The sequence below is a fragment of the Sebastes fasciatus genome, chromosome 9 (assembly GCF_043250625.1).
Source record: "Sebastes fasciatus isolate fSebFas1 chromosome 9, fSebFas1.pri, whole genome shotgun sequence".
Lineage (NCBI taxonomy): Eukaryota > Metazoa > Chordata > Actinopteri > Perciformes > Sebastidae > Sebastes > Sebastes fasciatus.
Window position 1 is genome coordinate 7887540 of NC_133803.1, and position 26170 is coordinate 7913709.

At 43.5% G+C, this 26170-nt stretch overlaps 1 protein-coding gene across 1 annotated transcript; it reads left to right on the forward strand.

Annotated features, from left to right (window-relative positions):
* Positions 1-275: 275 nt before the first annotated feature.
* antxr1d (ANTXR cell adhesion molecule 1d) lies at positions 276-25354 on the forward strand. Its single transcript, XM_074645754.1, has 18 exons — positions 276-755; positions 6115-6186; positions 6269-6340; positions 6662-6743; positions 8297-8327; positions 8416-8489; positions 8994-9062; positions 9153-9233; positions 9340-9400; positions 14008-14106; positions 14232-14301; positions 18056-18134; positions 18414-18509; positions 18599-18637; positions 18762-18860; positions 19336-19500; positions 19617-19697; positions 24137-25354. The coding sequence occupies exons 1-18, from the start codon at positions 601-603 to the stop codon at positions 24452-24454; spliced, it is 1743 nt and encodes a 580-aa protein (XP_074501855.1). The 5' UTR covers positions 276-600; the 3' UTR covers positions 24455-25354.
* The last annotated feature ends 816 nt before the right edge of the window (positions 25355-26170 follow it).

Consider the following 26170-nt stretch of genomic DNA (forward strand, 5'->3'; position numbering starts at 1 on the left):
CAGTATAAAATATATTTTTGTGTGAGAAGGTGTCGTATGAATTATATATTTAAAAGTCTGATGGCCTGGGGTTGAAAAAAACTGTTCCTCAGTTTGATAGCAATCACTTTAAAAGCCTTTCAGCATCACATGGGACGATTTGCATGCAGGCCAGTAATTGAATTGTCTCTGCAGCTCACCCTGTTTTTCATTTGTGGGCCAAATGCCTGAGACAGTGGACAGAGACAAATTCCAAGGCTCAGAAAAATACCCAATTTATATTGGTTAATCCCACCCCAGACAGACAGACAGTAGAGATCTCACTACATGTTTTCCCTGTGTAAAAGTGGAGTTTTGTGTCTCTCCTCGGGTGTCGCTCCTCTCCTCCATCCTGCTGCCTGCTGCACTTCTCTTTTTTTTTCCTCAGCTGAAAGAGAAGACTTGGAGAGGCCGGCTCAAACTGAACAAGACTCCTGTATAGCAGGCTGAATGCTCTCCACCTCCTAACAGGACGGGAGAAAACACCGAGTTATATAGTCGATCCACAAACAGACCAGAGAGAGAGAGAGAAACATGTGAAGATCTGTAGTTGTCTCGGTGTTGGAGCAGTCAGCAGTAAAGATGGCGAGGACTCGCATGTTGCTCGTCTTGGCTTTGCTGGGACTTTTCTTCCTCGGTGTGTCGGTGAAAGGAGAGCCGCAGGGAGAGCAACAGGAGGAGGAGGAGGACGAGAGGTCCTGTCAGGGAGCCTTCGACCTCTACTTTGTCCTGGACAAGTGAGTGTCCCATATTATTTACGGCTTTGTTACTTTCTCCTCGCTGCGCATCGCCATGCGACCAGTCCAGAGGGTTGGAGACGAGGAGCGCATCACTCACATTCACTATGTTGTTGTTGTATAACGATACTAAAGACAAGTACAAGTTTGAGCTTGTAAACTTGGAAGTCCAGCTTTTATCAATTGGCTTTTATGTCTCACAAAATCAGTCTTAAATCAGAGTCCCATATTTCTTGTTTAATGGAGAGACGGAGAGCACGTCCCAAAACCCCATTTGAACCCTCCTTGTTTATCTGTAGGTGTCTTTACGCACAGGTAGAGGCTACAGTATTGTATATGATAGTATAGTGAGAATATTTGTGACATTGGGGCACGCTTTTCTTCTCTTTTGGTCCGGTTCAAAGTGGAGAGGCAAACAGATTATCCACGGGATGTGGGCAGGGCGAGCAGGATGGATAGAGTTTCAGGCTGATGACGCCTGCGGACACAGCTGCTGCTGCTGCTGCTGCTGCTGCTGGCTGATCCACAGAGGTGCTGCTATGTGGCTCTATTCTTCTCTACATCCACTGTGGGACCATTATATCCCGAACCGGCCATGTGTATAGTGACCAGGAGCAGGGTCCATTCTTTATTGTTTGTCTTTGCAGGGAGTTAGAGTTCTTCAATGTGATCATCTTTTTATGGAACACCAGAAAATATGGCACCATGCACTTTCTAAAGCATTTTTTATAAGTTTATGAGTAATGCTTTATAGGTCAGTTATAGGCATTTGTAAGAACAACATTTGGGTTGCCAAGTTATGACAAATCCCTCTGGATATCCTTCTCCAGCTTCACTGACTTTGCCTTTTAACTGGCTCTCTGGTTCACCATGATGACACCTGCAATAGACAATCCAACCAATTACCTTCCAGAAAAAGGCTGCAGAATATCTGAACTACAATCTATTTATTCCCCTTTTTTTAAAGTATACCTCATGTATATAAAAGTGTTATTATACAAACAGTATTTAGAAATGTAACCCCAATCTTAATTGATTTTTTCAAGTATTTCTTGGGCGTGTTTGTCTTCATTTGATAGAAGTCAGTTGAGGGTGGATTCAATTCAATACAATTCAATTATTTTTATATAGCGTCAAATCATAACAGAAGTTTTCTCGAGACACTTTATATATAGAGCAGGTCTTAGAACGTACACCATAGTTTAGAGACCCAACAAGATCCACAGCATCACATTTCCTGTCATCCTCTGGATGACAGGAAATGAAGCACGACAAGCAAGGATGACTAAGGTCCCCAGCCTGACTTACTACTTACAACTCTTAGACCTCTAGGCCACCAAAGACGCCCATGGCCCGATTGTTTCTAACATTAATACCAACTCTCAGACTAACCCCAGATCAGTCTTTGAATATCTTTATGCCATTGTTAACACTACCTGGAACTCAATAGACTTTTAGGTGGCACTAATTATAAGCCAAGAGGAATGCATATAGGCCACCTCACAGCCCCTATAACAAACACACTTGACTTATTAAATCTCATAATAGTAGGATTTTTCAGTGAAGATGTTTTTGGACCGTGTAAACCTGACTACTCCTGTAATTATCCACGTGTGCTCTGTCTGCAGTCTCAGACTGTGCTGCGGTTCATAGCTGCTCAGACATTATAATTGACATTTTTGTCATTGTATCTTGGCTCAAGTTGCAAGGTGAGATCAAGCTTGTGGACACAACAATCAGACATGTCAAAACATGAAAAGTGAGCAGAGAGAGAGATAGCATGACAACAAACAAACAAGGTACGGTCGAATTTGTTGCCCTATTTGAATAACAGCTTATGACAGAGCAGTGATTTAGCGGTGAAGCTGTTAAACACTGTGGTATCTGTGTATATCATTTGGGAATACGGTGAGGTAATGGTTTAACTGTATGTCCTCATGTGCACCACCTATGAGCTGCGGACACATTGAGTGACATTTCACTTTGGTTTTCAACACATTTGGTGATCTTTCGGATGTCCACGGCGAACATCTGTCAGACACTCATCAGTCTTTACCCTTTGCTTTAAAAAGTTCCAGAGGAGCCTGGGGAGTGTGGCGCCTCACGCATGGCCAAGCCTGTGGTACGCCTCTGTTTGTTTGACTGTCTGGACCTGCATGCTTCAGCAAGCCTTCAGGAAGCTTCTGCTCTTTTTTTTCCCGGAGATGGCACCGATTCGTTGGCTGTTTTTCAGTTCTTAAATGCCACAGTGACCTAATCTAATCTTTAGTGATAGAGAACGGTGCAAAATCACGCGTTAGGGATGCTTTTACATGTCTACACTGGTCTGTTTGTCTATGGCTTCACTCTTATGAGGCATGCTGAGTGGAGAATGTGTGTGTGTGCTCCGCTGGACGCGTCTCAGCACACAGAGTGAATATTAGAAAACATTCCTGCTCTCCACGTCTGACCCGCACCAAATACCAGGCTGCATTTTTCCTCTCTATCCGGTTGCCCACAAATAGAATAATAGGTGTTGAGTTTTGTGGCTGGGTTCTGAACAGAGATTTGTCTTCACTGATCCGAGTACTTGCAGACAAAAGGACATCCTGCTCTAATATCATGCAAACTTATGATGCAGGTAGAAAGGTGAAGACTATTTGTAGAAATGGTTGGAAGATGGCATTGATTCTAATGAAAGTGGTAAAGATACAGTGGGTTTACAGTACATGAACTGAGTTTGAATTTATTGTATATTAACTAAGAATAAGAACTTTCTGAATGCAGTATTTAAAAGCAATTAAGTTCACTTATAAAGTGTTTGGAGGGGTTGTTTTTATAAGTGATAAATCTCAATTAATTGAACATTTGACTCCAAAAAAATGTCAGAAAATAATGAGAAGTGCACAGAGCCCAGGGTAATGTCTCCAAATTGCGTGTTTTATGTGAACAGAGAAAAACCTCAATTAATTAACCAATCATTTCCGCACATAGAAAAGGACTAATAATGTTAATGAGGTCAACTCCTCCTCAGTCATTTATAGCCCTTTGCTTCACTCTCAGTTTTTAATTAAAAGAATACTTTAAGGGCTGGTAAACATCTTTCTTACTTTAGCAGTGTTTTAAGATGCTTTCCGTCGTCCTCGCTGGGATGAAACTGAGCTTCTGTTTTGTGTGTGTATCAGTGAACTCTGTGACTCTTCAGATTAAGATAAGATAAAGGAGACTCCTCCTGGATCAGGGCTTTTATCATCATGCACTCCCTTCCAGGAGAAAAGGATAAGTGGAGCAGCAGGAAGCGACTGGTTAAATGAGAGGCACAAAAGAGCCATCATGAGTCTAACCAGCTCAGACTTTCACTGTTTATGACCCTGTTATACACACACACACAGAGAGAGAGAGAGAGAGAGAGAGAGAGAGAGAGAGAGAGAGAGACCTGCCTTTTGCTGTTTGATGTTGCATCCTTCAATGGACACTCACCATACACAGTCCTACACTCACACACACTTTGACTCCCTGCTGAGTGTTTCTTCTGCGTCTCTGTGTTGTTCATGTTGCAGCCTTTTCACTCTGCGGACCGCCAACCTGTTGTTAGACTGGCTGTGCTCACTGGGACCATCTGTTCCCCCTCACAGTCACACTCACATACACAATCACATAAACACAGATACAACACACACACACACACACAAGGACACACAGGCCAGCTGCCTGCTACATGGTCCATGCTAGAGGCGGACTGCTACATCTGTCCCTGTCTAACCTCGACCCTCTGGCCCAGCAGCAATTAGCCCCCATTAGCAGCCCCCTGGGACTGGGCTTCATTAAGGACACTGTCATGTACACAGCGGCGGCGTGTAGCGGGCTAACCAGCAGCTCTCACCGCTCACAGGTTACAGTCCAAACTAATGGAATGTGACTGAGCGGCCGGAGGTATGTCCTCCAATGTGGAGCGGATTAATTGTTACGGTTGTTCCTGAAACATATCGTGGTCATTAAATCCACTTTGTACATATTCATATCCTGCAAAACCTACAATACCTTTGAATCACAGTGTGGCTCTGTTATTCAGATATGGAATTGGATGCATATTGATATTTTTACAGATTATTAGTGAAATTGCAGCTTTTACCTTTTTGTAGGTTTTGGTTTGGTTAGTTATTCGTTTTCCTTGGGCTACTTAAGTGTCTATGCTAGCGGCTCTGTGAGGGCCGTGTCTAGAAGGTAACCCTCATTGCGAAAACTTGCAAAAACTCCCGCGAGACTTGCTGCCCAACGACCTATCCTAACCTTAACTATTCAAGGTCAATGCCTAACCTTAACTATTCAAGGTCAATGCCTAACATTAACTATTGGAGGTCAATGCCTAACCTTAACTATTGGAGGTCAATGCCTTACCTTAACTATTGGAGGTCAATGCCTAACTTTAACTATTCAAGGTCAGTGCCTAACTTAAACTATTGGAGGTCAATGCCTAACTTTAACTATTCAAGGTCAGTGCCTAACTTAAACTATTGGAGGTCAATGCCTAACCCTAATTATTCAAGGTCAATTCCTAACCTTAACTATTCGATCAATAACCATCTTGCGAAAGTTTAGCAAATTGCGTGTTACCTTCTAGACACGACCCTCTGTGAGGCTATATTTAGCACAGCAGTGCTTTAAGCTAAATGCTAACGCCAGCTTGTTATAATATACTCACAATTACATTAACATGCTGATGTTTAGCATACTATCATGTTTACCATGTTCACTATTGTAGCGTGTTAGCATGGTAACACTAACTAATTAGCACTGAACACAAACGTATAGCTGAAGCTGACGGGAGTGTCATTAGTTTTGGAGGTATTGGCCATAATCCAAATATTTAAATGAACAAATCAAAATTTGGACCTGAGAGTTTAGGGATCATTGAAGCTATTACAGATCATCCTAAGGGGAACACGAATGTCTGTACCAGATTTCACGGTAATCCATCCAAAAGTGGAGGATCACTCAGAAACACAAAAGTTGACCTCATCATGTCGGAAATAGATGAAGAGTCAGGGGACTCCAAAGTCAGTAGGCGTCATCCTCTGGGGACCGTGAATGTCTGTATAAATTTCAATCCATTCAAAGGTTGTTGAGATATTTTAGTCTGGACCAAAGACCAAAAACTGCCATAGTTTCCCACAGTCAGCTTTGTTTTTAACCTATCAGACAAAAAAAACGTTTTATTTTTGTAGAATAACCTCATACTTGATGTGGGAGCTGGCCACGAATCTCCGTAATCCTGCATTTAATTCAAGAAAATTGTGTTGGCTTTGGCTGATGATAATTATTCATCCATGACAACATCAAATTTTTTTCCTCATACGGTTGTGTTCTTGTTGTTTTTCAGATCTGGAAGTGTGAAGAATCAATGGATAGAGATTTACTCCTTTGTTGAGCAGCTGGCAGAGAAGTTTATCAGGTACAAGCAGGATTAGTCATTCATGAATGTGGATGTTTCCTGTTTTTGCCGGTGTTAATTTAAAACAACTGTGTGTTTGCAGCCCCATGCTGAGAATGTCCTTCATTGTCTTCTCCACACGAGGAACCATCATCATGAAACTGACGGAGAACAGGTACGACCCACACTTGAACTTTCCCTCCCTACACTACATGCATATTAGACATGTCCTCTCTTGTTGTGTCTATCTTTGGTTTTCCAAACCTCTGGATTTTCTGAAAAGATTTGCACATATGTAATTGCACACAAATCCCTACTAATAAGCATTGCATTCAATCTACTGAGGAGGACTTTGCTAACTTAAACCACTCTCTACCTCTACGTCCCTCTTTCTAACGTCTGTATTGTGAATATTTCTCTCTGAATTTCTCTCTTTTCCTAAAACCATCTTTCTTGCTGTGCATTTTATCAGTCAGTTTGTCTGTTTACTCCACAGGGAGGCCATCAATGGAGGCTTAACGGCTCTGAAAAGGGTTATCCCAGGAGGAGACACATTTATGAACTTAGGCCTGGAGATGGTAAGCATGATGCTGAGGACCCAACACATGATGACACCTAAATCACACCAGTTTAGTGTTCAGTCTTAATAAGGTTTTATTCTGGATAAGATCCAGTGAGGATTGATTGAGCCTGGCAGCTGGAACCAGGGCCATTAGATCAGTATGGGGAGTGGCTCAGATCATGAATGACTTGCTGCTTCTTGAAACTGCTGAGCTTTTTGAACGAGGCATTGTAAAACCCACACTTCAGGAACATGTTTTGGCGGTTAAAGATTTAAAGCCTCTGAACAGCCACACAGGTGTTTTCAGTTATGTGGCTGATTAGAGCTCTGCTCGGGTTGAAGGTAGGCAGAGCTTTGATGGGAATTTATGAGGTCACAAATCTCCGTCTACGAGTTAGAATGATAACAGGAAGATATCAATGAATTATAGTCTATAGACTCCCACACTGTCCAGAGAGGAGCTTTAGCCAGCCAGATAACTGAAAACACCTGTGTGGGGGCTCAGAGGCTTTAACAACATTTCCAGATGACATCCAAGTTTGAAAATCTAAAGCAAAGACCAGTCAGGTGTAGGAGGGGTTCATATAGCGAAAGACCACTCAACAATCTTCAGTCATATTCATAGTTTTCAGTCATGTGACTGGCGTGGAGCCCAGGAGAGCAAAACACTGTTGCATCATGGCAGCTAACACTGGAAACTCCATAGAGCAGCGGTTCAAGCTTCGAGCTCAACCTTTTTCATGTCAGGGACCCCTAAATTGATACTCATTAGGTCAGTGACCCCCATTTGATAATATTTTGCTTCAGAGACCTCCAACTGAAAAGATTTGGGTTGTTAGATAAATTAATGATTAAGACCAGAATTCTATAGTTGTAATAACCGTGGAGGAAGTGAAACCTGTGATCAGAATAGTCACTCACATTGAGCTCACTTCTATAGAATTAAATAGTGAAAATAAACTATTTCCCATTTTTCTTCGGAACCCCTGGAGCTCCATCATAGGTTTTACTTCTTCCACGGTTACTTCCTCAACTATAGTTGCCCGTGATTTAGGGGTCCTTGACATGAAAAAGGCTGAGAACCACTGGTATACAGTACCCGCTGCACTATTTCAGACATTAAAGTGGAAGTAGACAACTTTCCAACTAGCTAGCACGCTAGCTTATCAACTCCTTCATCATAACAGAATATTATAACTTTATAACCACTGCTCATTTTAGAAAGGCCATCGCAAGAAAACGTGTTCTTTGTTTATGTCATATAATGTGGATTTAGATTGGTTTCTTATGAAGCAAATGAATAAATTAAATAAAATGAGCTGGTTTGACCATGGAGATGAGAGAGATGGATAGCCGGACCATAGTCCTTGGTTGCATGGATGTTTCTGACACCGCTCCTGAGCTAATGAGTAGCCTAATGAGAAAGTGACGTTTGTAGGCTGGCTTTGTAACAACATCAACATGTATTAAACCAGTGCAGGCTACTTTAATGTCTGAAACTGTACTTTTTTAGTTTTTAGTTATTTGACTGGTTCAGAATCTTGACTAACTCCTTCTTTGCAATTGCAGGCTAATGCGCAGATATATCAGGAGAGGCAGGGTAAGCAACGTCTAATATGCTCATTACAGTAACCTACTGTACATTTAGTGCATTGTTTCAGAGAACATGAACATGTTGTGTTGTGCAGGAACAGCCAGCGTTATCATCGCTCTGACGGATGGAGAGCTGAACGAGTGGCAGTTTGACACCGCTCAGCGAGAGGTGAGATGGTTATCAGGTAGATAAAAAGACTTTAGATTGAAGTCAAATGCAAACATCGCAACAGGGGTTGTTACTAGGTGGCACCTTTTTGTTTACAGTACTCTATGTCCGTTCTATTCCTTTGTTATTGCTGTTCTGTTTTATTGATGCTCTTTGGGATTTTTATACAGTATATAACATATTAAGTTTGTTTGTGTTTCATGACAAGATTTAGTACTTTATTGCCAAGAATTTGCTTTGTTTAGCTCACATAACCACACTGAACACAAGTGGTAAAACCTCACTAATTCCTGTGGATTTCTTTAGTTTCTGGGTCCATTTGTAAAGTGCTCATTGTTAGATTCCATACAAAGCTAACAAATGCTGCTAATTGGTATTTAACAAAACTTGCTACTGTGTCGACTAAGAAAGTCTGTGTTCTTTGGGAGATTTATTTGACTCCATAAGCCTATCAGAGTCTCCCTAAAGCTCACTCCTTTTGGTTTATTTGTTCTTTTTCTGCAGGCACAGAGGGCCAGGTCTATGGGAGCTATTGTTTACTGTGTAGGGGTCAAAGAGTTCAACCAGACCCAGGTAGGATCCACAGGAGGATAATATTGGAAGATGTTGCAAAATGCATAAAAAAGCAAATACAATACTTTCTGTGTCTGTATGTTTTTCTAGCTTGCAACTATCGCAGACACTGTGGAACACGTGTTTCCTGTATGGGGAGGCTTCCAGGCCCTCAGGGGAATCATTGACTCGGTATGACGCATACATACCACATGTACAGTATACAGATACACAGAATCCTATTATTGTTATTCAATTGTCTTGAGACTGTGTTTTTTCCTTTTGTCTGATCCCTCAGATCATCAAGAAGTCCTGCATTGAGATTCTCGCAGCAGAGCCGTCCAGCGTGTGTGCAGGAGGTAAGGAGGTGTGAGGTGCAAAGGGTTTCCCCTCCTTGTTAAGACACTGGGCAGTCAGTGTGTGCGATTGTGTCAGATGACAGTCATCAAAAGCCTCTGGAGTGGAACATGAGGTTGAGTAATCGCATGGACGCTTATGACCGCGGAGTGACAGAGAGCGTATTGTCATTCACGGCCGGGGGAAATTAGCATAGCCGCTTCAGCACAGCGTGTGTGCAGCAAAGAGGAAGGGGGGGGGACGGGTGTTGGTCAGAGGAATTAGCCGTGAATCTTTAAGCATGGCTGCTTCTCTGGCCTAGTTTGCCACATCGTATATGTTAAATGAGTGTTTCAACGCTGTCCTCTTCACCTCCTCCCTCCATGTCCAGCTCTTCTGCTACTGGAAGAAACTGGAAAACAACTAAAGAGAGCCAGTGAGAGAGAGAGAGAGAGAGATGTTATGTGTAGCCAGCAGGATGGATGGGCTTTGACATGACCTTATTAGGACTCACTTAACAGAGTGCATTTGCAGCAGTGCTACCAGGACAACCAATGAGATTAGCGTCCATTATGAGATAGAAAGGACAGGAGAGGATATGGAGAGGAGAGGGTTTTTAGAGCAATGAAAATGTTGCCCCGAAAGGACAAAAATGAGGAAGGAATAATAAAGAGTCCCAGTTGTCACCATGTGATAATTACTGGTGTGTTGCCAGAGCCGGAGTGTGTCACTCGACATGTGCCCAAATATCCTCCAACAGCCTCATTTATTATTCGATTGATGAGCAGCCTAATGGTCAGTGAACTAAGAAACCAAGGACCCACTTTAACCAAAGCCTGATTCTGGCCTAATTAATGAAGGGCAAAGATTGTAGTGGGCTGAATACATGTTCATAGTCTGTTGCATTTGCCTTTATTGTGACATGATGTGTATGAATAATATCCAACTCTTATTTTAGACATGCAATGCTTACATTTTATGCTTGTGTTTGGCTTTAAATTGTCCTGTGGAGAAAAACACCCGATTCAACTGTTATCAGGTCATTAAATAGGCGTTATCAGTCGCTATAAGCACCATAGATGTGGGTCATTAGGGGCCTACTACGCCTACTATGTTATAAAAGTGAAAGTTAAAAGCAACACGTTCTAACATGTTTTAAAACTGAATGAAATGTCACATTTTGAACACAAACAAAAAGGCCTCTTTAGGTTTAGGCAACAAAACTACAAATTCTTTAGGTTTAGGCATTTAAAAACAGTTAAGTTTAGGGAAAAACATTGTGCAAACTACAAAAGACAACTACACATTGTTGGTTTCACATGGGATGCAGACTCCAGTCTCCTGGGTGAAAGCCCTGTGTTTTGTGTCCCAGCCATCCTGCCCAACCTCCACACCTTATGGAGTTTCACACTGTCTATACTACACCACCTGACTTCTGCTTTTGCTCTTGTCTCAATTACTACGGTCGCTAGAGGTCGCTGTCGTCTTCTTTCATACCTTCTTTCGGTGATCTACCATTTGAATAGATGATAACACCTACTAGTGGGTGTAGTAGGCCCCTATTGACCCACATCTATGGGGCTTATAGTGACTGATAACGCCTATTTAATAGCCTGACACCAGTCTAATCAGCTGAGAAATAACAGGCACTTCTGTCCCTTACTCAAAGCTTATTCTTGCAGCATAATGTGACATAATATTATTGTCAAACACATGTCACAATTTAGCAAGCGTTTGCTATTATTTTGAACTGCAAGACTGTGGACAAGATTTCCACAGAGGTTTGAATACAACAATCTACTCACATCCATCCATCCTGATTCATTTACATGTACTTACACACTGACATATTGCATAGGTGTTGTGACAGTCTCTCTCTCCGTCTCTCTCTCTGCCTGCATGTAGTCACAAACCATACATGCTTTACACCAACACACACACGTTAAGATGTTCTTTAGTCAACACACACACATCTGCAAGCACACGTACACACATGTCCCTCACATTGATGTGAAGTGACCAGACCGAGCTGCCTGCAAACAGGCCATCAGACTGGACAGTGAACGCTGGGCCGCACTATCAGACATGACAGCACTGATTCCCCCCACACACACACACACACTGAGAGGACGGTGAGAGTTGGGCCTTAGATCTAACATGACAGCAGAGATTGCTGCTTTCATTAACGTCTGACCCTTTCCTCCCCGTCGCTCCGTCCTCCTCTGCCCCTCCCTGCCCTTCACTGTCCCGTCGCACTAACGTGATTGAAGAGCCGCCGTTCGGACAAGCCGTAGCCCATTTTCCTCCACGCACACAAGACACACACGCATGTGTATAGTCGCACACATTCATACAAATGTAATCCTTGTCAAGCGCTCAGGTGTAGATGTAAATGGACATGTGGCCACAGAGGCAGGCAGAAAGCAGAGGAGAGGGCAGAAACATATGTGTTGTACATGTCAGCAGGGCACCACCAGTCCCTGCCCACCATGTGTCTGACAGCACTGACCTTTTAGCCGATCATGCCTCGCTGTGTTTGTGTGTGTGTGTGTGTGTGTGTCAGGATGTGTGTAGAAGATTTTCAGAATAAGACTTTTTAGTTATATACCAATCAATTATTTATTAAGATTAGATGGATACAGTATATTTGACAATGTTTAATTTTAGTAAAACATTTTGGTGTGAAAATATTCACTCATGATTTAATATTTGAATGATTAAGATCATTCTCTTCTAAAAGTTGAACTGTTACACGTCGGCTCGTTATAATGCAATGTACTACTTAATTGCTGATGAATAAAGCAAAGCTGGTAAGAAATGTTCTATTTAAAATCTACTTTTTAAAAGAGTAGGACATAATCAGTCTAAAAATTAGACGGTTGTCATCGGAGTAATATCTGCCATCATGTACCATTTCCAAGTTGTGTGTTTTTGTGTGTGTGTGTGTGTGTGCACACGCGCCCTTTCGCAGTGCAGCTCATGCTGTTTGATGGTAACATCGTGTGAAGGGAGGATGACTGCTAAAGCAGCCACGGCACTGAGCATTAGGAATAATTAGTGTTAAGACCTCCAATTAAGTTGCACAGTATTGTGGCTGCAGACGACTACAAACCCCATAAACCATCAGTTTATGTGAGAATTATTCAATTCAAGTTGGATAATAATATTATATTATACAGTATAGTTGTAATTTATTGTTCTGATTGTTGTGGTTGTGTTAACAGTCAAATTAGAGCAGGAGGAGGGAGAAGACATGGGGCATGGTGAATATTAAATGATTAGTCTGTGGTTAATTGGGTGGTGTGTGTGTGTGTGTCTACACATGTAGACTCTAGCTGAGGAAATAACGAGCAGTATTGACAAATTGCAAGTCATTGAACATCTGTAAATATTAGCACACGTATGTAGTTGTATGAGGTCGGCTGTGTGCACAGTTGCAGGATATTAGAAATTTGAGTTAGATAAGGTTTTATCTTTCTGAGGCGGATAACTGTACAAACTAATGCAATGTGTAGTAATATTCATTATCTAATAGCTACTGTGTATCATATACAGTATGTAATATATCCAACATATCCCTGTTTTGTGAGAGCTCAATTCCCATCTGTCTTGTACATCACCACGTCCTCCCGGATCTCCTTCAACAGCAACTCTTTTTTTACAGCAACATATTTTACAGCATCTGTAAAGAGACGTGCAGCGATGTTTGTTTTCTCCACTCAGCTCAGCCTCTGTGTGTATCTGTATTTATGGCTTTTCTTAGCAGCCTGTCTGACCTTTACTGTCACATATACACCCACACCCTGCAATGTTTTTTATCCAGTGATCTTCACGCTGCAGCTTTAAATGTTAAAGGTGTGGCAAACGTTCACTTCAGTTAGCCGGGATAATGCTAGAGGAAAAGCTCCGTGCACAGCCAGAGACCACACACACAGGCACACATTCAAACACATGCCGGCACACATTCATGCATGCACATACTGAAGACATGCAGATGCTGTGCAGTGCGCACATACTGTACAAGTATGTACACCACGTTACATCCAGATGCATACAGACATGTGCTAATGGTGCCATAGGTAAGGTCAGACCTACTCTGACAGTGCTGTGCTGTTGTCAGCCCTGCAGGCATGTTTTTAAGCAAGTGTTTTTTTCCCGCTCTCTAACATATGCTGGGTAGCAGCCACATAGACACTCCAGCATATGCTGGCAAGCCTCTGTCAGTGCGCTTTAACAGTGCCCGGGGGAAACTAAAGGTCAACAACACACACACACACATATAAGCACACACCCTTTGGCAACACCACAGCACATAGTTGTGAATAGCAGCACTTTTAGCATTAGCACCATTGGAGCTTATTATGGCCTTTCCACACATACACGCACAAGCACACAGATATAAACAAGCAGTAATGAGGCATGCACAAGTTTCCTGAGCACATCAGAGAGAGGGAATGGCTGCCAGCACTCACCATAATGGTCCACCGGAAATTTTCTTCTACTTCAAACCAAAATAGGACACCGATATTGATCTTCTGCATCTTTCGCATACAGCTGCAGCTTACCATTGTTATGCATGAGTGTACATATTGCTAATCGATTCTGATGGTGCTTTTTGTTTTTGTCTCAGAGAGTTTCCAGGTGGTGGTGAGAGGCAACGGGTTTCTGCACGCCAGAAACATCGACCAGGTCCTCTGCAGTTTCAAACTGAATGATACACTCACTGTGGGTAAGTTCTGCAAACAAGCGTACACTTACTGCATCATGGGATTCTGGTTAGTGCATTTGTGAAGAATGTGGGAACGGTTTTTATGCTGCAGATGTTAATGCAGATGTTTGTTTCCCCCTCTGCAGATGAGAGACCAGCTGGAATAGAAGACACCTTCCTGCTCTGTCCTGCTCCTGTCGTAGAGGAGGTTGGGAGGTAAGCTGCACATCTCTTTTGGCTCTCAACCCCCCACACTCTTTCTCAGCCATCAGTTCAGTTGCCAAACTCTCCATGTTCAGCTGTAACGCTCTAAGCCCAGATATTTGCCAGCTGCACGCAAGTTTGGTGTGGATGCAGAAGACTGCCGTCCTTGAACAAATTAGGGCCAAAGTCACTGAGTGTCTGTGATCAATCAGTGTTTGTCACAGCTAACGAAGCCAGACACCAATCACAAGGGGACAACAGGAGTAGAGCCCAGGAACACGACTTAATGAGAGCCTGCTGGAGAGGACCTTCGCAGTCCTGTATGTGTGTTTGTGTGTCGTGTGATGTATCCCAATCTCTGGTCTGACACTTTGGGAGAGCGAAAGTGTGAGTGGAGTCGGCGGGGCAATGTAAAGTTTCCTCTGAGGGGCTACCAGCTTTGCTGCTGGTGATTCAGAGCAGAAGTTTCTTGCGGGGCAGACAGAGCAATGCCGTGGGCTGAGCTCGGAGAGGACCGAGGCCCAGCAGCCTTCCTGTCCTGTGCATAATTATACACTCCGACCTGCGGCCTCAGACACCTCCCAGTCATCTTCTGTCTTGTTGCTGTCACTCAGATTTCTAGCGTGATTTGAGCTTGTCTTGTCTGCCAGTGAAAAGCTTTGCTGGGGAAGTGCTGTTCAGAAGTGGGGGAAAGAAGAAATGTTGTTTTCACACTGTGGCAACAGGGAGATTTAAGAGTCTGTCACATACAGTATTATTTCACTCGCACGTAATAACAGACGTGGCACATTTTGATTGTGACTCAGACATTGAGGGACTGACAAAAAGACAGCAATAAATTAACCTAATTCACAATCCAGCAGTAGTTGTTGCCAGCGTGGCTTTGTGGCAGGTTGTGTTGCTCCTCCTGAGAGCAGAGCAGAACAGGGAGCATCATTACACACTGTAATGGTGCCTGAAGGAGGCGTGCTTCCATGTAACAGAAGCCCATTAGAGCAGAGTCAGCACCCTGAGTGCTACTGAAGAGCAAGTCAGCTGTGAATGGCTGAAGGGCCCAGAGAGGAGGCCGACAGCTGGCTTATGAGTTCCGGGCTGCGGTGCAGTAACATGCAGATAGACGTGGAAATATGTAGAGAAGTGAGAGTGCCATTGTGCAGGCTGGACAGGTGTTTTCTTTTTTTATTTCAAGGGGAATCATCTTAATTAAGAACTCCAATGTGTTATTTCTATGGCCTGGGAAAGTTCAATCAATATTTGTGAACATGAGCTGCTCTCTCTCTTAAAGCCAGAAACCAGAGAAGTCTCAAACTTGTGATGTCATAGGGTATAAAGTCTGGAGCTGCTCCATAGACAATGAATGGGAGACTGATTCTGTTTTCTTTTTTATACCCAAATGAGCTTTATTCTATTGTAGTGTTGTGAGTTGTGAAACAGAAAATGTTCCCATATACTCAGATCTTTCCCCTGGGTGCTCTCAGTGTCATCTAGAACATCTCTCCCCATTCATTGTCTATGGAACAGCTCCACACTTTATACCCTATGACATCACAAGTTTGAGTTTTAGCACTCTAGTTTTGGGATTTGGGAGAGAGTTGTTCATGTTCACTTATATGTTTGGACTGTCTTAGACCATAGGAATAACATGTATGAATTTTGAAAATGACCATAGTTCCCCTTTAAGTTTTTATCTTTTTTTTTATACAACTAGATCTACCGCCTCACGGTTGTATGCCTCCACCAACCAGTCAAGTTGCAGTTTACATCCATGTCTGTCCAAAATGTCATCACCTCGTCATTTTATCCTGTTAGACATTTGTGTGAAATTGTTGTAATTAGCATATGAATTCTTGAGTTATGGCCAAAAACGTATTTTGTGAGGTAACAATGACCTTTGACCTTTGACCATCAAAATCTAATCAGTTCATCCTTGAATCCAAGTGGACGTTTGTGCCAAATTTAAAGAAATTCCCTCAAGGCATTCTTGAGATCATAGTGTATAGGACGGACTAAGATAACAGCAACATCCCACTAACACTGTTGAAGTCTTGACAACAACAAATTATCAGGACAAGGTCCACTTGCATGATTTTCAGAAGCTATCAACCCCATCTCATGGCCTTCCTCAGTGGAAAGAGTCGCTCAAAATAAAGCGCCATAAGTGGACATTGTGCTGAGAATAGTTTGTCAAGCTGCTGTTTTCAAGGTCAAAGCTTTAAAGCACAACTGTTGAAGTCAGTCATCTGTCTGAGGCAGAATCATTGAGTGACCAGTAAATAAACAGCAACAAAAATAGTCAGAGTACTTATATAGTCAATAATACAGAGAGAACAAATGAGATGTGTGTACCTAGAAAAAAAAATTAACCCACCCACACATCAGGAAGTGGACAGATTGTACCAAGATTGCCTCCTAATACAAATGACAAAGTTCATACCTCCTCACCCAAACCCCAAAGACCCTCACTCACCTCCTGTTCCACCCAGGCCTTGTCGCATATAATGAAGTCATTGACGCTGCCGTCACACAAATCCATGTTGACTGGGAACCTTCCGGATGCAGCTCCCCCTCCTGCACGCACACACACACACACACACACACACACACACACACACACACACACACACACACACACACACACACACACACACACACACACACACACACACACACACACACACACACACACACACGGGGCAAAGACATATATATATAGTGGGCAGATTGATGATTGATAGGGGCTGAGATCTATCTGTCAGAGAGGAGCTGATAGCACCGTGTTCCCTGCCTGCCTGAAAGGAGGGCTGACCATATAATGGGGAAGGGGGGTTTGGGGGGGTGGAAGAAGTAGAAGAAAAGATGAGTGGCACCTGCACCGCCAATTTCCCGCTCTGAAGTCGGTGTCAGCATGAGTTATGAGACGAGCTACGGCGGTATGAAGAGGATACAGGAGGAGGGCGAAAACAGAGTGTGTGATTGAGGAAGAGGGGGTCTCAGAAGGGAGGGACAGTGCTGAAGGGATGTAGAACAGGAAAGGCCCTCCTCCTACCATCCCCCACTCTGTTTCCTCTCCTCTGACCCCCCCCACTCCCCTTCCCCACCCCTGCAGTCACCTCCTCCTTGTCGCCCCCTCCTCAAATCTAAACCCAGAGCTCAATGCCCCCCTTGTCTCTGCACCCTAAAACCATGAGAAAAACACAAGAAGCCTTTCTCCATTCTTTTCCAAACCTATGACTACAATCCAGCTGTCTGCGTTTCCACTCTCAAACGCCTATTTGGTCTTGTTTTTGTTCATATTTCTTCACGAATAAGCTGTCAACTAAATATCCCGCTCACACCTCAATCTTTGCTTCCATCAGTCCTCGCTATCCTGTCATCTACCCGACCCAAAACTAAACGTTTCCTCCCGTCTCTTGTCCCCACCCTGCCTCTTTTTGTGCAGTCATAGCCGCAGATATCAGCGCTGAATACTGGAGAATAAGAAGTCATTAAGTTGTCTGTGGTTTCCACAATAGAGGTCTGGGTCTGATCCAAACAGAAGAGATTCCTTCTGTGGGAGGAGAACTCCCTGACCTCTTTACAGACTTTGTGTCTATGTCAGCATGTTTGTGTGCTTATAAGGCAGCAAGTACGGACAAAGTAGATGGAGGAATGTGTTCGACACCTCGGGATGAGTTTGTACAGTAGCCGAATTGAGACCGCGAACACGTACAGATGTGCACTAACAAGCGTGTTAGATGATGAGATCACGTCTTTGTGTTTTTCTCAGGGTGATCTACCTGCAGGTGAGCATGAACGAGGGCCTCTCCTACATCACCAGCAACGTTCACATCACCACTACTGAGTGTGTGAGTACATCCTGCGTGTATAGTCCGCACTATCACAACAAACACATGATGATATTTCCCTCTGGCATGCCGCCTTATTTGAATAAACTTTCTTTCAACCTTCTTATTTTCTCTCGGTTCTCCAGTCTTTTTCTTCTCTCCTTCCTCTCTGAGGTCTCCTCTGTTGTGTCAGTCATCAGAGGAGGCTGTGAGTACTTTTCCTTTTCACCTTTTTTTCTCGTCCGTCGTCTTTTTTAGTCCAGTTTAATCTGAACCCCGTCGTTCTGTGTTTGCGTGCAGTTCGACGGCACCATCGTGCTGGTGTCGCTGCTGGTGGTGTTCCTTGTGTTGGCTCTGCTGCTGATGTGGTGGTTCTGGCCTCTCTGCTGCACTTTGGTAAGTTCAGACATTAGTATCATCAGAACAGTCATTCGTTGAATATATCTTTGGTTCCCTCATGTTATTATTTTTCTTTCAACCTTCAGGTGATCAAAGAACCTCCACCACCTCCTCCTCCAGAGCCAGTAAGACTTGTTTTTTTTTTCAATCTCATTATTAGTGTTGTTATTGACATGGTAGAATTGGTGTTAATATTAATAGTAGTAGTAGTTTGGGAGAATATGTCATGTAATTGAGTGTCATTCTAAGGACTCGGATGATGAGGATGGGATGCCCAAGAAGAGGTGGCCCACAGTGGATGCATCCTACTACGGAGGAAGAGGAGTGGGTGGCATCAAACGCATGGAGGTATGCACGCAACACACACACCTGACACACACATTTTCAATGTACAAAAGAATACATACATTTTAATTAGGACTGGCCGATATGAGGATATATATATCATCAAAACAATATAGAAAAGTCTATCGTATATATTTTTCTATCATTTATTTTGTGATATAGGCTATGCCTATATTTATTTATTTTCTCTCTATAATTTCCCTTTAAACTGTTATGTTCATTTTGAGTTCTTAAAATGAGAAAATACTCTACTATACTACTACTATACTTTTCATTTGTCAAGAATTTAATTCACACAGGAGTATACAAAAATAGGCTTTACCATGTGGTTATTCCATATAGACTATTTATGTATTGAATTACCAGAAAAACATGCTACATTGTGATATATATTGTTATCGAGATGTGAAATTTCCGATATCATGATAGGAGATTTTGGCCATATTGCCCAGCCCTGATTTTAATGAGTTTTCCTTAGGTGCGATGGGGAGAGAAGGGGTCCACTGAGGAAGGTGCGAAGCTGGACAAACCTAAAAATGCAGTTGTGAAGATGCCAGAGCAGGAATTTGAACCGTACGAGCCCAAGCCTCGAAAACGACCACGCCGCCCCCCACAGCAGAGGAGGTGGTACACACCCATTCAGGTCAGTCTTTTATGCAATTACCTTTGAAAAAGTTATATATATAAGTTTGTGTTTTCTATTTAAAAATCTCCCTTATAATCTTATTTTTTTTGTTTTTGCCTTTCCGCAACCTCCAGGGCAAGCTGGACGCCCTGTGGGCTCTGTTCAGGAGAGGTTACGACCAGGTGTCTCTGATGAGACCGCACCCTGGAGACGAGGTGAGCCTGACACTCGACTGCAGTCACATTTCATTATTATTTCCACCTAAAACATGACTACCACAAACAGGCACGATGACTGATACAAAACTATAATTTGGTAATTACGTGTAATTTTGGGGGATTGCTCTGCTCTGTGGGTTCAAACCACCTCAAAGCCTTTTATGATAGTTGGATGGCACAGAAGGTTTTAATGTGTTTTCCGTCTCCGCATGTGGACAACTGAGCATCTCCATTCTGTCTGTCACATTGCGTAAAGACAATACGTGTCAGCGAGCAACATGTACGATCTTCAACACAGCAGCTCAGTGCTGATTTTCTACACACACACACACACACACACACACACACACACACACACACGCACAGTGAGTCAATGAGCCACTGATACCGCTCTCTTCGTCAAAGCTGCTATTGTTCACCCACAAGGAGTACTGTACTCTTCTGTAAGTCCCCGGGACTCCCAGAAAATGACTGGGTTCCTATCAGGTTTCCAAATAGCATGTTACACACTCGCTCTTTACTTCCACGTGATAATTATAGTAGAAATAGATTTTAAATGTGCTATATCACTGGCCACTTCTGCTGCTCCTGAAATGTCTTAAATCATGACAGAAGAGAGAGCGGAGCGGCCCCTGTTATCTAACCTTGACCCTGTGTGTATGGCATCCCATAACCCCGCCGACATGTTTTCATCATCATACTGGTTGTCATGGTGAAACAGCTGCTCCGTTGTAAATGGTTTCATTGTCGCCTCTCATAGCGGAAGGCCATATCGCTGTGAAATTTATTGATTTGTTCTTTGAATGACATGATTCATCTTTACTATGTAACAGTAGCAGTGTGTGTGTGTGTTTGTTCTGTATCTGGAGTCTATAAAAATGGTCATCATCGATGCTTTTATCCCCTCTTCCCATCTTGGATTTTTTTTTTTTTCCCGAAGCCGAACAATTAATCTCTGTCAGGACAGAAGTTCCTAAAGTCTTTGTCAGCCACTTTCTGTGGGGCTGTGGTTCAACAATGACCCCCACAACTCCCTTCACGAGTCATTAACTGAGGAAAATAAAACGCTACTTCTCACATGGAAAGAGCTGAAGGGGAAATAAATCCACTTTTGTTGCAAAGCAGATTGAGAATTGGTGCTAATATTCATATCAGACGTGAAAGACGACTTCTTATGTCAGGCACAGATCTAAGTTCTCCACAGTAGTAATGTCCAACATGTCTGCAAAAAGCAAGAAACTGCAGCTGGATTACAAAAAGCCAAACAAGGTGGCAAAAAGCACAACGATAACTTGCACGGATCAGACTCCTCAACGCAGATTGTTAACCAGCAGCTCAGGAGGAGCTCCTCGTCCTGCTTTCTCCCCACATTACTCCTACTTCACTGCCTCTGCAAACGGCCATCAGCGGGGCTGCCAGTTTCTGCCACACTCCCCGTTTGCATTTGATCTCTCTCTCTCTCTCTCTGCACTGTGTGTGTGCGTGCATGTGTGTGTCACTGCAACGTGTGTGTCAAGCTCTCCCGAGTGAGCGTCACACAAACAGATGGGGAGTTGAAAGGCCACGAGCCATATTGTGACAGAAGAGATTCCCTTCTTTTATCCCCTGAGCTGATGGCTCTGATGGCCCCGTCACACAGCGCAGACCAGACCAGAGGGCGGCCACCATCCCTCTCCGTCCAAACACACACACACAGCAGCACCTCCCCTTCTTCACCCTCCTCCCCATCACTTCACTTGGAGGATCAGTTCACCCAAATTACAAGCTTTTCACTTTTTAGCTCTCACTTAGCTTTAGTGCTATCTAGCCGTGCACTATGGCTGTGTATTGGCAAGAATCTGGCGATTACAATACGTATCATGATACAGGAGTTACGATTCAATATATCGTGATATATTGCGATACTGTAAGCAAGGTGAAATACTGCGATTTTTATATCAAATTGTAGGAAAACTCATAGTATAAAGACCACACCACCACATGCATAAAAACGCAGTAAAAAAAGCAAAAAAAAACGTTTTTTATTATTATTGACTGACTTAATCTTTGCACGTAAACTATTAATAAAAAATCAATAGTGTTTTTGAGAGTCGATACAGTATCACAAAACATAATATTGTGATATTAGCCGATATTTCATTACATCCCTACCATGCAGACAGTTTAGTTTATTCAGGTTGTGTCTCAAATTACGGTGGAGGTGAATGGCATTTTGTTTGTGGTGCTCAAAGCATTGACAATATTGTTGACAAAACAATATCAACTCAAGGAGCACTTGCTCGCTTGCTCTGGAGCTTTCAACCGTATCACATGGCTTTCATTAGTGGACTTTTGAGGTGTGACTTTGAGTTTGCTCAGTTGTCATGGAACTGAGATTTTGAAATGAAAAACAAAGAAAAATAAACATTTGTTTCAAGTAACAATTTCACTGGTGTCCACAGAAATAGCTGACAACAGTTTTCATAGGGACTATTTTTTCCATAGAAAGAAGTTCCAGTGAAAACTGTTTACTTCCTTATCTCCAGCTATGATTCCCAACCAATTGGCGGACTGCACAGGAAATGCTTCCAACTGACCCGAGTCAGGGGGGTTATATTGTTGTTATATCAGATAAAAAAAGGTTGGGAACTGACCATGTTACTGATTCATTTTTCAGTGTGATTTGTTGAATGCATTGAGCACCACACATTTAATTTACCTCTATTGTGTTGGTATGGAGGAAGAAATCTCTGATAACTGAAACCCTAAAATCTAAACTACACATAAAATATGTATTATTGTAATTTGGGTAAACCGACTCTTCAATACTCTTTAATCTCTCTATCTCCTGACATGATCTAAATACTCTCCGTGCTCCAGAGCAGCATATGTAGTCTATGAAGTGTGTTAACTCTTGTGAGCACACATTTTCCTTATGCGAGTGCATCGCTGTAATGTCATGCGAGGTGACAGGCAGAGCTGTCAGGTCGGATGTGCGTCTCCACTCTCGTCTTTCTCGCATTTTCTTTACTATAATAGTGACAAATGCGTGCGCGCATCACTTCCCTGTAAACGGCCGCAAAGTATCTGCTTTATTGTGTGTTTGTTGAGGGAAGGGTAAAGTCTCGGGGGCTCAGAAGGAGAAACGGAGGCTAGACGGAGGAGGAGAGGTGTTTTGAGGGATGCTGGAGGGGTTTGAGGGGTTTTGTTTTTCTCCTAGAAAGGAGTTGAGGGGATTTGAAGTAAACAATCGCCAACAGGGGAAGTAAAGCAGTGACAGACATCACCGCCAAAAGGGGGCACACAGGGAGACTGACCATCACAAGGGGAACATTGCTGACCTTTCACACGACTACATAAAAGAAATCGACTCTTTTTGCCGATTTTCTGCTGCAACACCAGTCTTGTGTTTGTCGGTGCCCTCTTGCAGCCAGCCCCCTAACCTCTCTCCCTCTGTTATTCATGAGGCCGAGGTTTCATTCAGGCCATATGTTCTGGCGGAGGCATGCTTACAGTCACACACACACACACACACATACACATAAACACACACATATTCATGAGCTTGTGTTCTCATTGTGTCCATATGCTCTCTCTGGTGTTGTGCTGCTGCTCTGCTGCTCACAAACTGGCCTTTTCACTGCGGCCCTGCGACAAGACCGAAGCAGTCACCCCCCCAACCGGGCTGCCCCCAATCAATTACACAACGCTCATATACACACACACACACACACACACACACACAATGGCCCCCTCAGTCACAAAGCTACTGCTGCTGGGGTCCTCTTATTGGCCCCTGTTTGACTTTAGGGCCTCTCTGTTTAATAAGGTGTTATAATCAGACCACCAAGGGTCTGTGACACGGAGACCTACTCTCCATCCCTCACACACTGACTGACTGAGCAACACAAGAGTGTGTGTCTGCAGAGGCAACGGAGAGGAAAAGCATCAATGAGAACAATAAGAGAAGCGTTCCTTTCTCCCCGACTTGTAAATTATGTTAAACACTAAGGGGGCCTCTGTTAACTATTGTGGGGATATTGAAATCCCTCCTTTACATTCCAACAAGTCAAGCACATAAGAGACATAAACCATTTTGTGTTGTGCATCAAGAGAGGCCGAGTCACAGCAGAGGCTCCTAGGGAAGAGGAGGGGAAACGGGGGGAAAGCTGCAAAAGCATGTGTGTGTGTGATAAGTTTGTCAGTGTCTGTCTTTGCTAGCGTCACAGCTATTGTAGTGCAGGTGTGGACAGAAGACAGAAGCAGTTCTGTGTGCCCTCCGGAGGCCTCGAACACACATGCCTCTGTCAGCAGAGCTGGGCAAAGACTCACTCAAGCCTCTCTGGCTGCTGGATCTTAGAAGCTCATTGATGCATTTTAATCTGTGTTCTGCATTGAAATGATGTGTGGTTGTGGTTTAACCTTCGCCGCCTGCCTGTGTGTGTGTGTCTTTGCAGGGTCGCTGTATTAGTTTCCAGCGGGTCAAAGATGGGGAGTCCACCCCAAACAACCGGGCTCCTCCTCGCACACATCACTCTCCCTCTCCCTCGCCTCCTTCTCCTCCTCCTCCTTCCCCTCCTCCTCCGCCCGTCGAACAGCAACCTCTGGTCTCCAACTCCGTCCCCCGTACCAAGCCTCCGTCGAGAGGACCCCGCACCACGCCGCCCTCCCGCGCACCCCCTTCCGCGGTCCAACCTCCTCCGGGTCCACCCCCAACTCGTGCACCCCCAGGGCCACCGGGACCCCCGCCATCTCGACCCCCACCCAGGCTCTGACGATGAAGAGGGGGGGCCTCCGATAAACAACACACATCAACTCATTCAATAAAACACCCATGTCCTTCTTTCACCTCAACGACAAGAGAGGCATCAAATCTTTAGAAGCCAGGAGCTCTGACTTGAAGCTCCGTGCTTTGTTGCTGGACAGCAAAAAATATTTATCTGATATCAAAAATCAGCTACTGAGTTTCATAAAAAACAACTTTTATAACAAAAAAAACATTATAGAAACAAGCATTTAGTTGATTAAGCCTGTATGTACAGTATTAGATGGATGTGGATTTAAGTGGCAAGAGGAAGTGCAATCCCAAAAAGGATTTCTGTGTTGTGAAAGTTAGATTGTGGCAGTTTGTGTATGAATGACGATGGTTAATAGTTTACTGTGGGTTGGTAGAGAATAATAATGTTGAGCGAAGGTGTGGTAAACATACGGCAAGTAGTGAAAGATGATGGCAACAATGTCGGTTATGTTGGCTTTGGTTTTTTTTAATGTACAAAAATCAGACCAATTCATCATTTTACCTTTTCAAACCAAAGCAACTTTTTCTACATCTTAGTTACATTTTAGCGTAAAGGTTACGTGATCTTATTGCAACTGCAGGGCAGTTTCTCCATATTTTATTTATTTTAATACAAGCCCTGTCTGCATCTGTTTTCTATTTAGTATCAGGTGGGTTTCTGGGTTTTCACATCTTTGAGAGGGAATACTGAGATGGATATAAAGCAGCATTCTGGCATCACATGTGATGTATTTGTGGTCTTTTTAGCATCAAGTGAAAGATTGCATTGAAAATGTGTATTGTACTGCATTTTACTGACCGAATAGATAATTTTCATTATTTCTTTATTAACAACCTTTTGTGTCCGCCTTCAATAAACAAAATGATTTTTTTTTTATGTGCTGTCTGGCAGTGATTTCTTTCACAGTTATTAAAAGTGTTAAGAAGTATATATATGGTATTATATTTCAAGAGGACTTTTTCTTGCAGTCATATTGTGAATCAGTTTACAAACACGTTGGGGTCAGTGCAACAGACACCTAATGACATTTTATTAGTTAATTGGATATTGCAGGACGTTGGCCAAAACACAGGCCAAAACACACCCAGGCCAAAACACAGTACTACTCCACCCTCATTACCAACCAACAAAACCACCCCAGACTGCTGTTCTCCACCATCAACCGGCTCCTTCGCCCCCTCGACCCCCCCCCCTCCCCTCAGGTGCCCCCGACCTCTGCACTAAGTTCCTGGACTTTTTCCAGGACAAAGTCGAGTCCATCCATCAGCAGCTCCTGGTGCCTGCCCACCTCCCTCCACACACACCTCAGCCACTGGGCGTGGCTCCCTTGGATGTTCACCTGCCTCAGTGCTCCCTCTCCTTCTTCTCCCCTGTATGTGCTCCTCAGGTCGCAAAGTTGGTCACTAAGGCCAAAGCCTCCACCTGTTCTCTGGACCCCATGCCCACAGCCTTGGTCAAGGCGTGCCTACCTGCCCTGTGCCCCATTATGGTCAACATCATCAACTCCTCCTTGGCATCTGGTCTTGTACCCGACAGCCTCAAGATGGCATCAGTCACTCCCATCCTCAAAAAGCCAGGTCTGGACCGGGATGACAGCAACAACTACCGACCGATCTCCAACCTTCCTTTCCTGAGCAAAATTCTGGAAAGAGCAGTGGCCGCCCAACTCCATCAACATATGGCCAACCATGA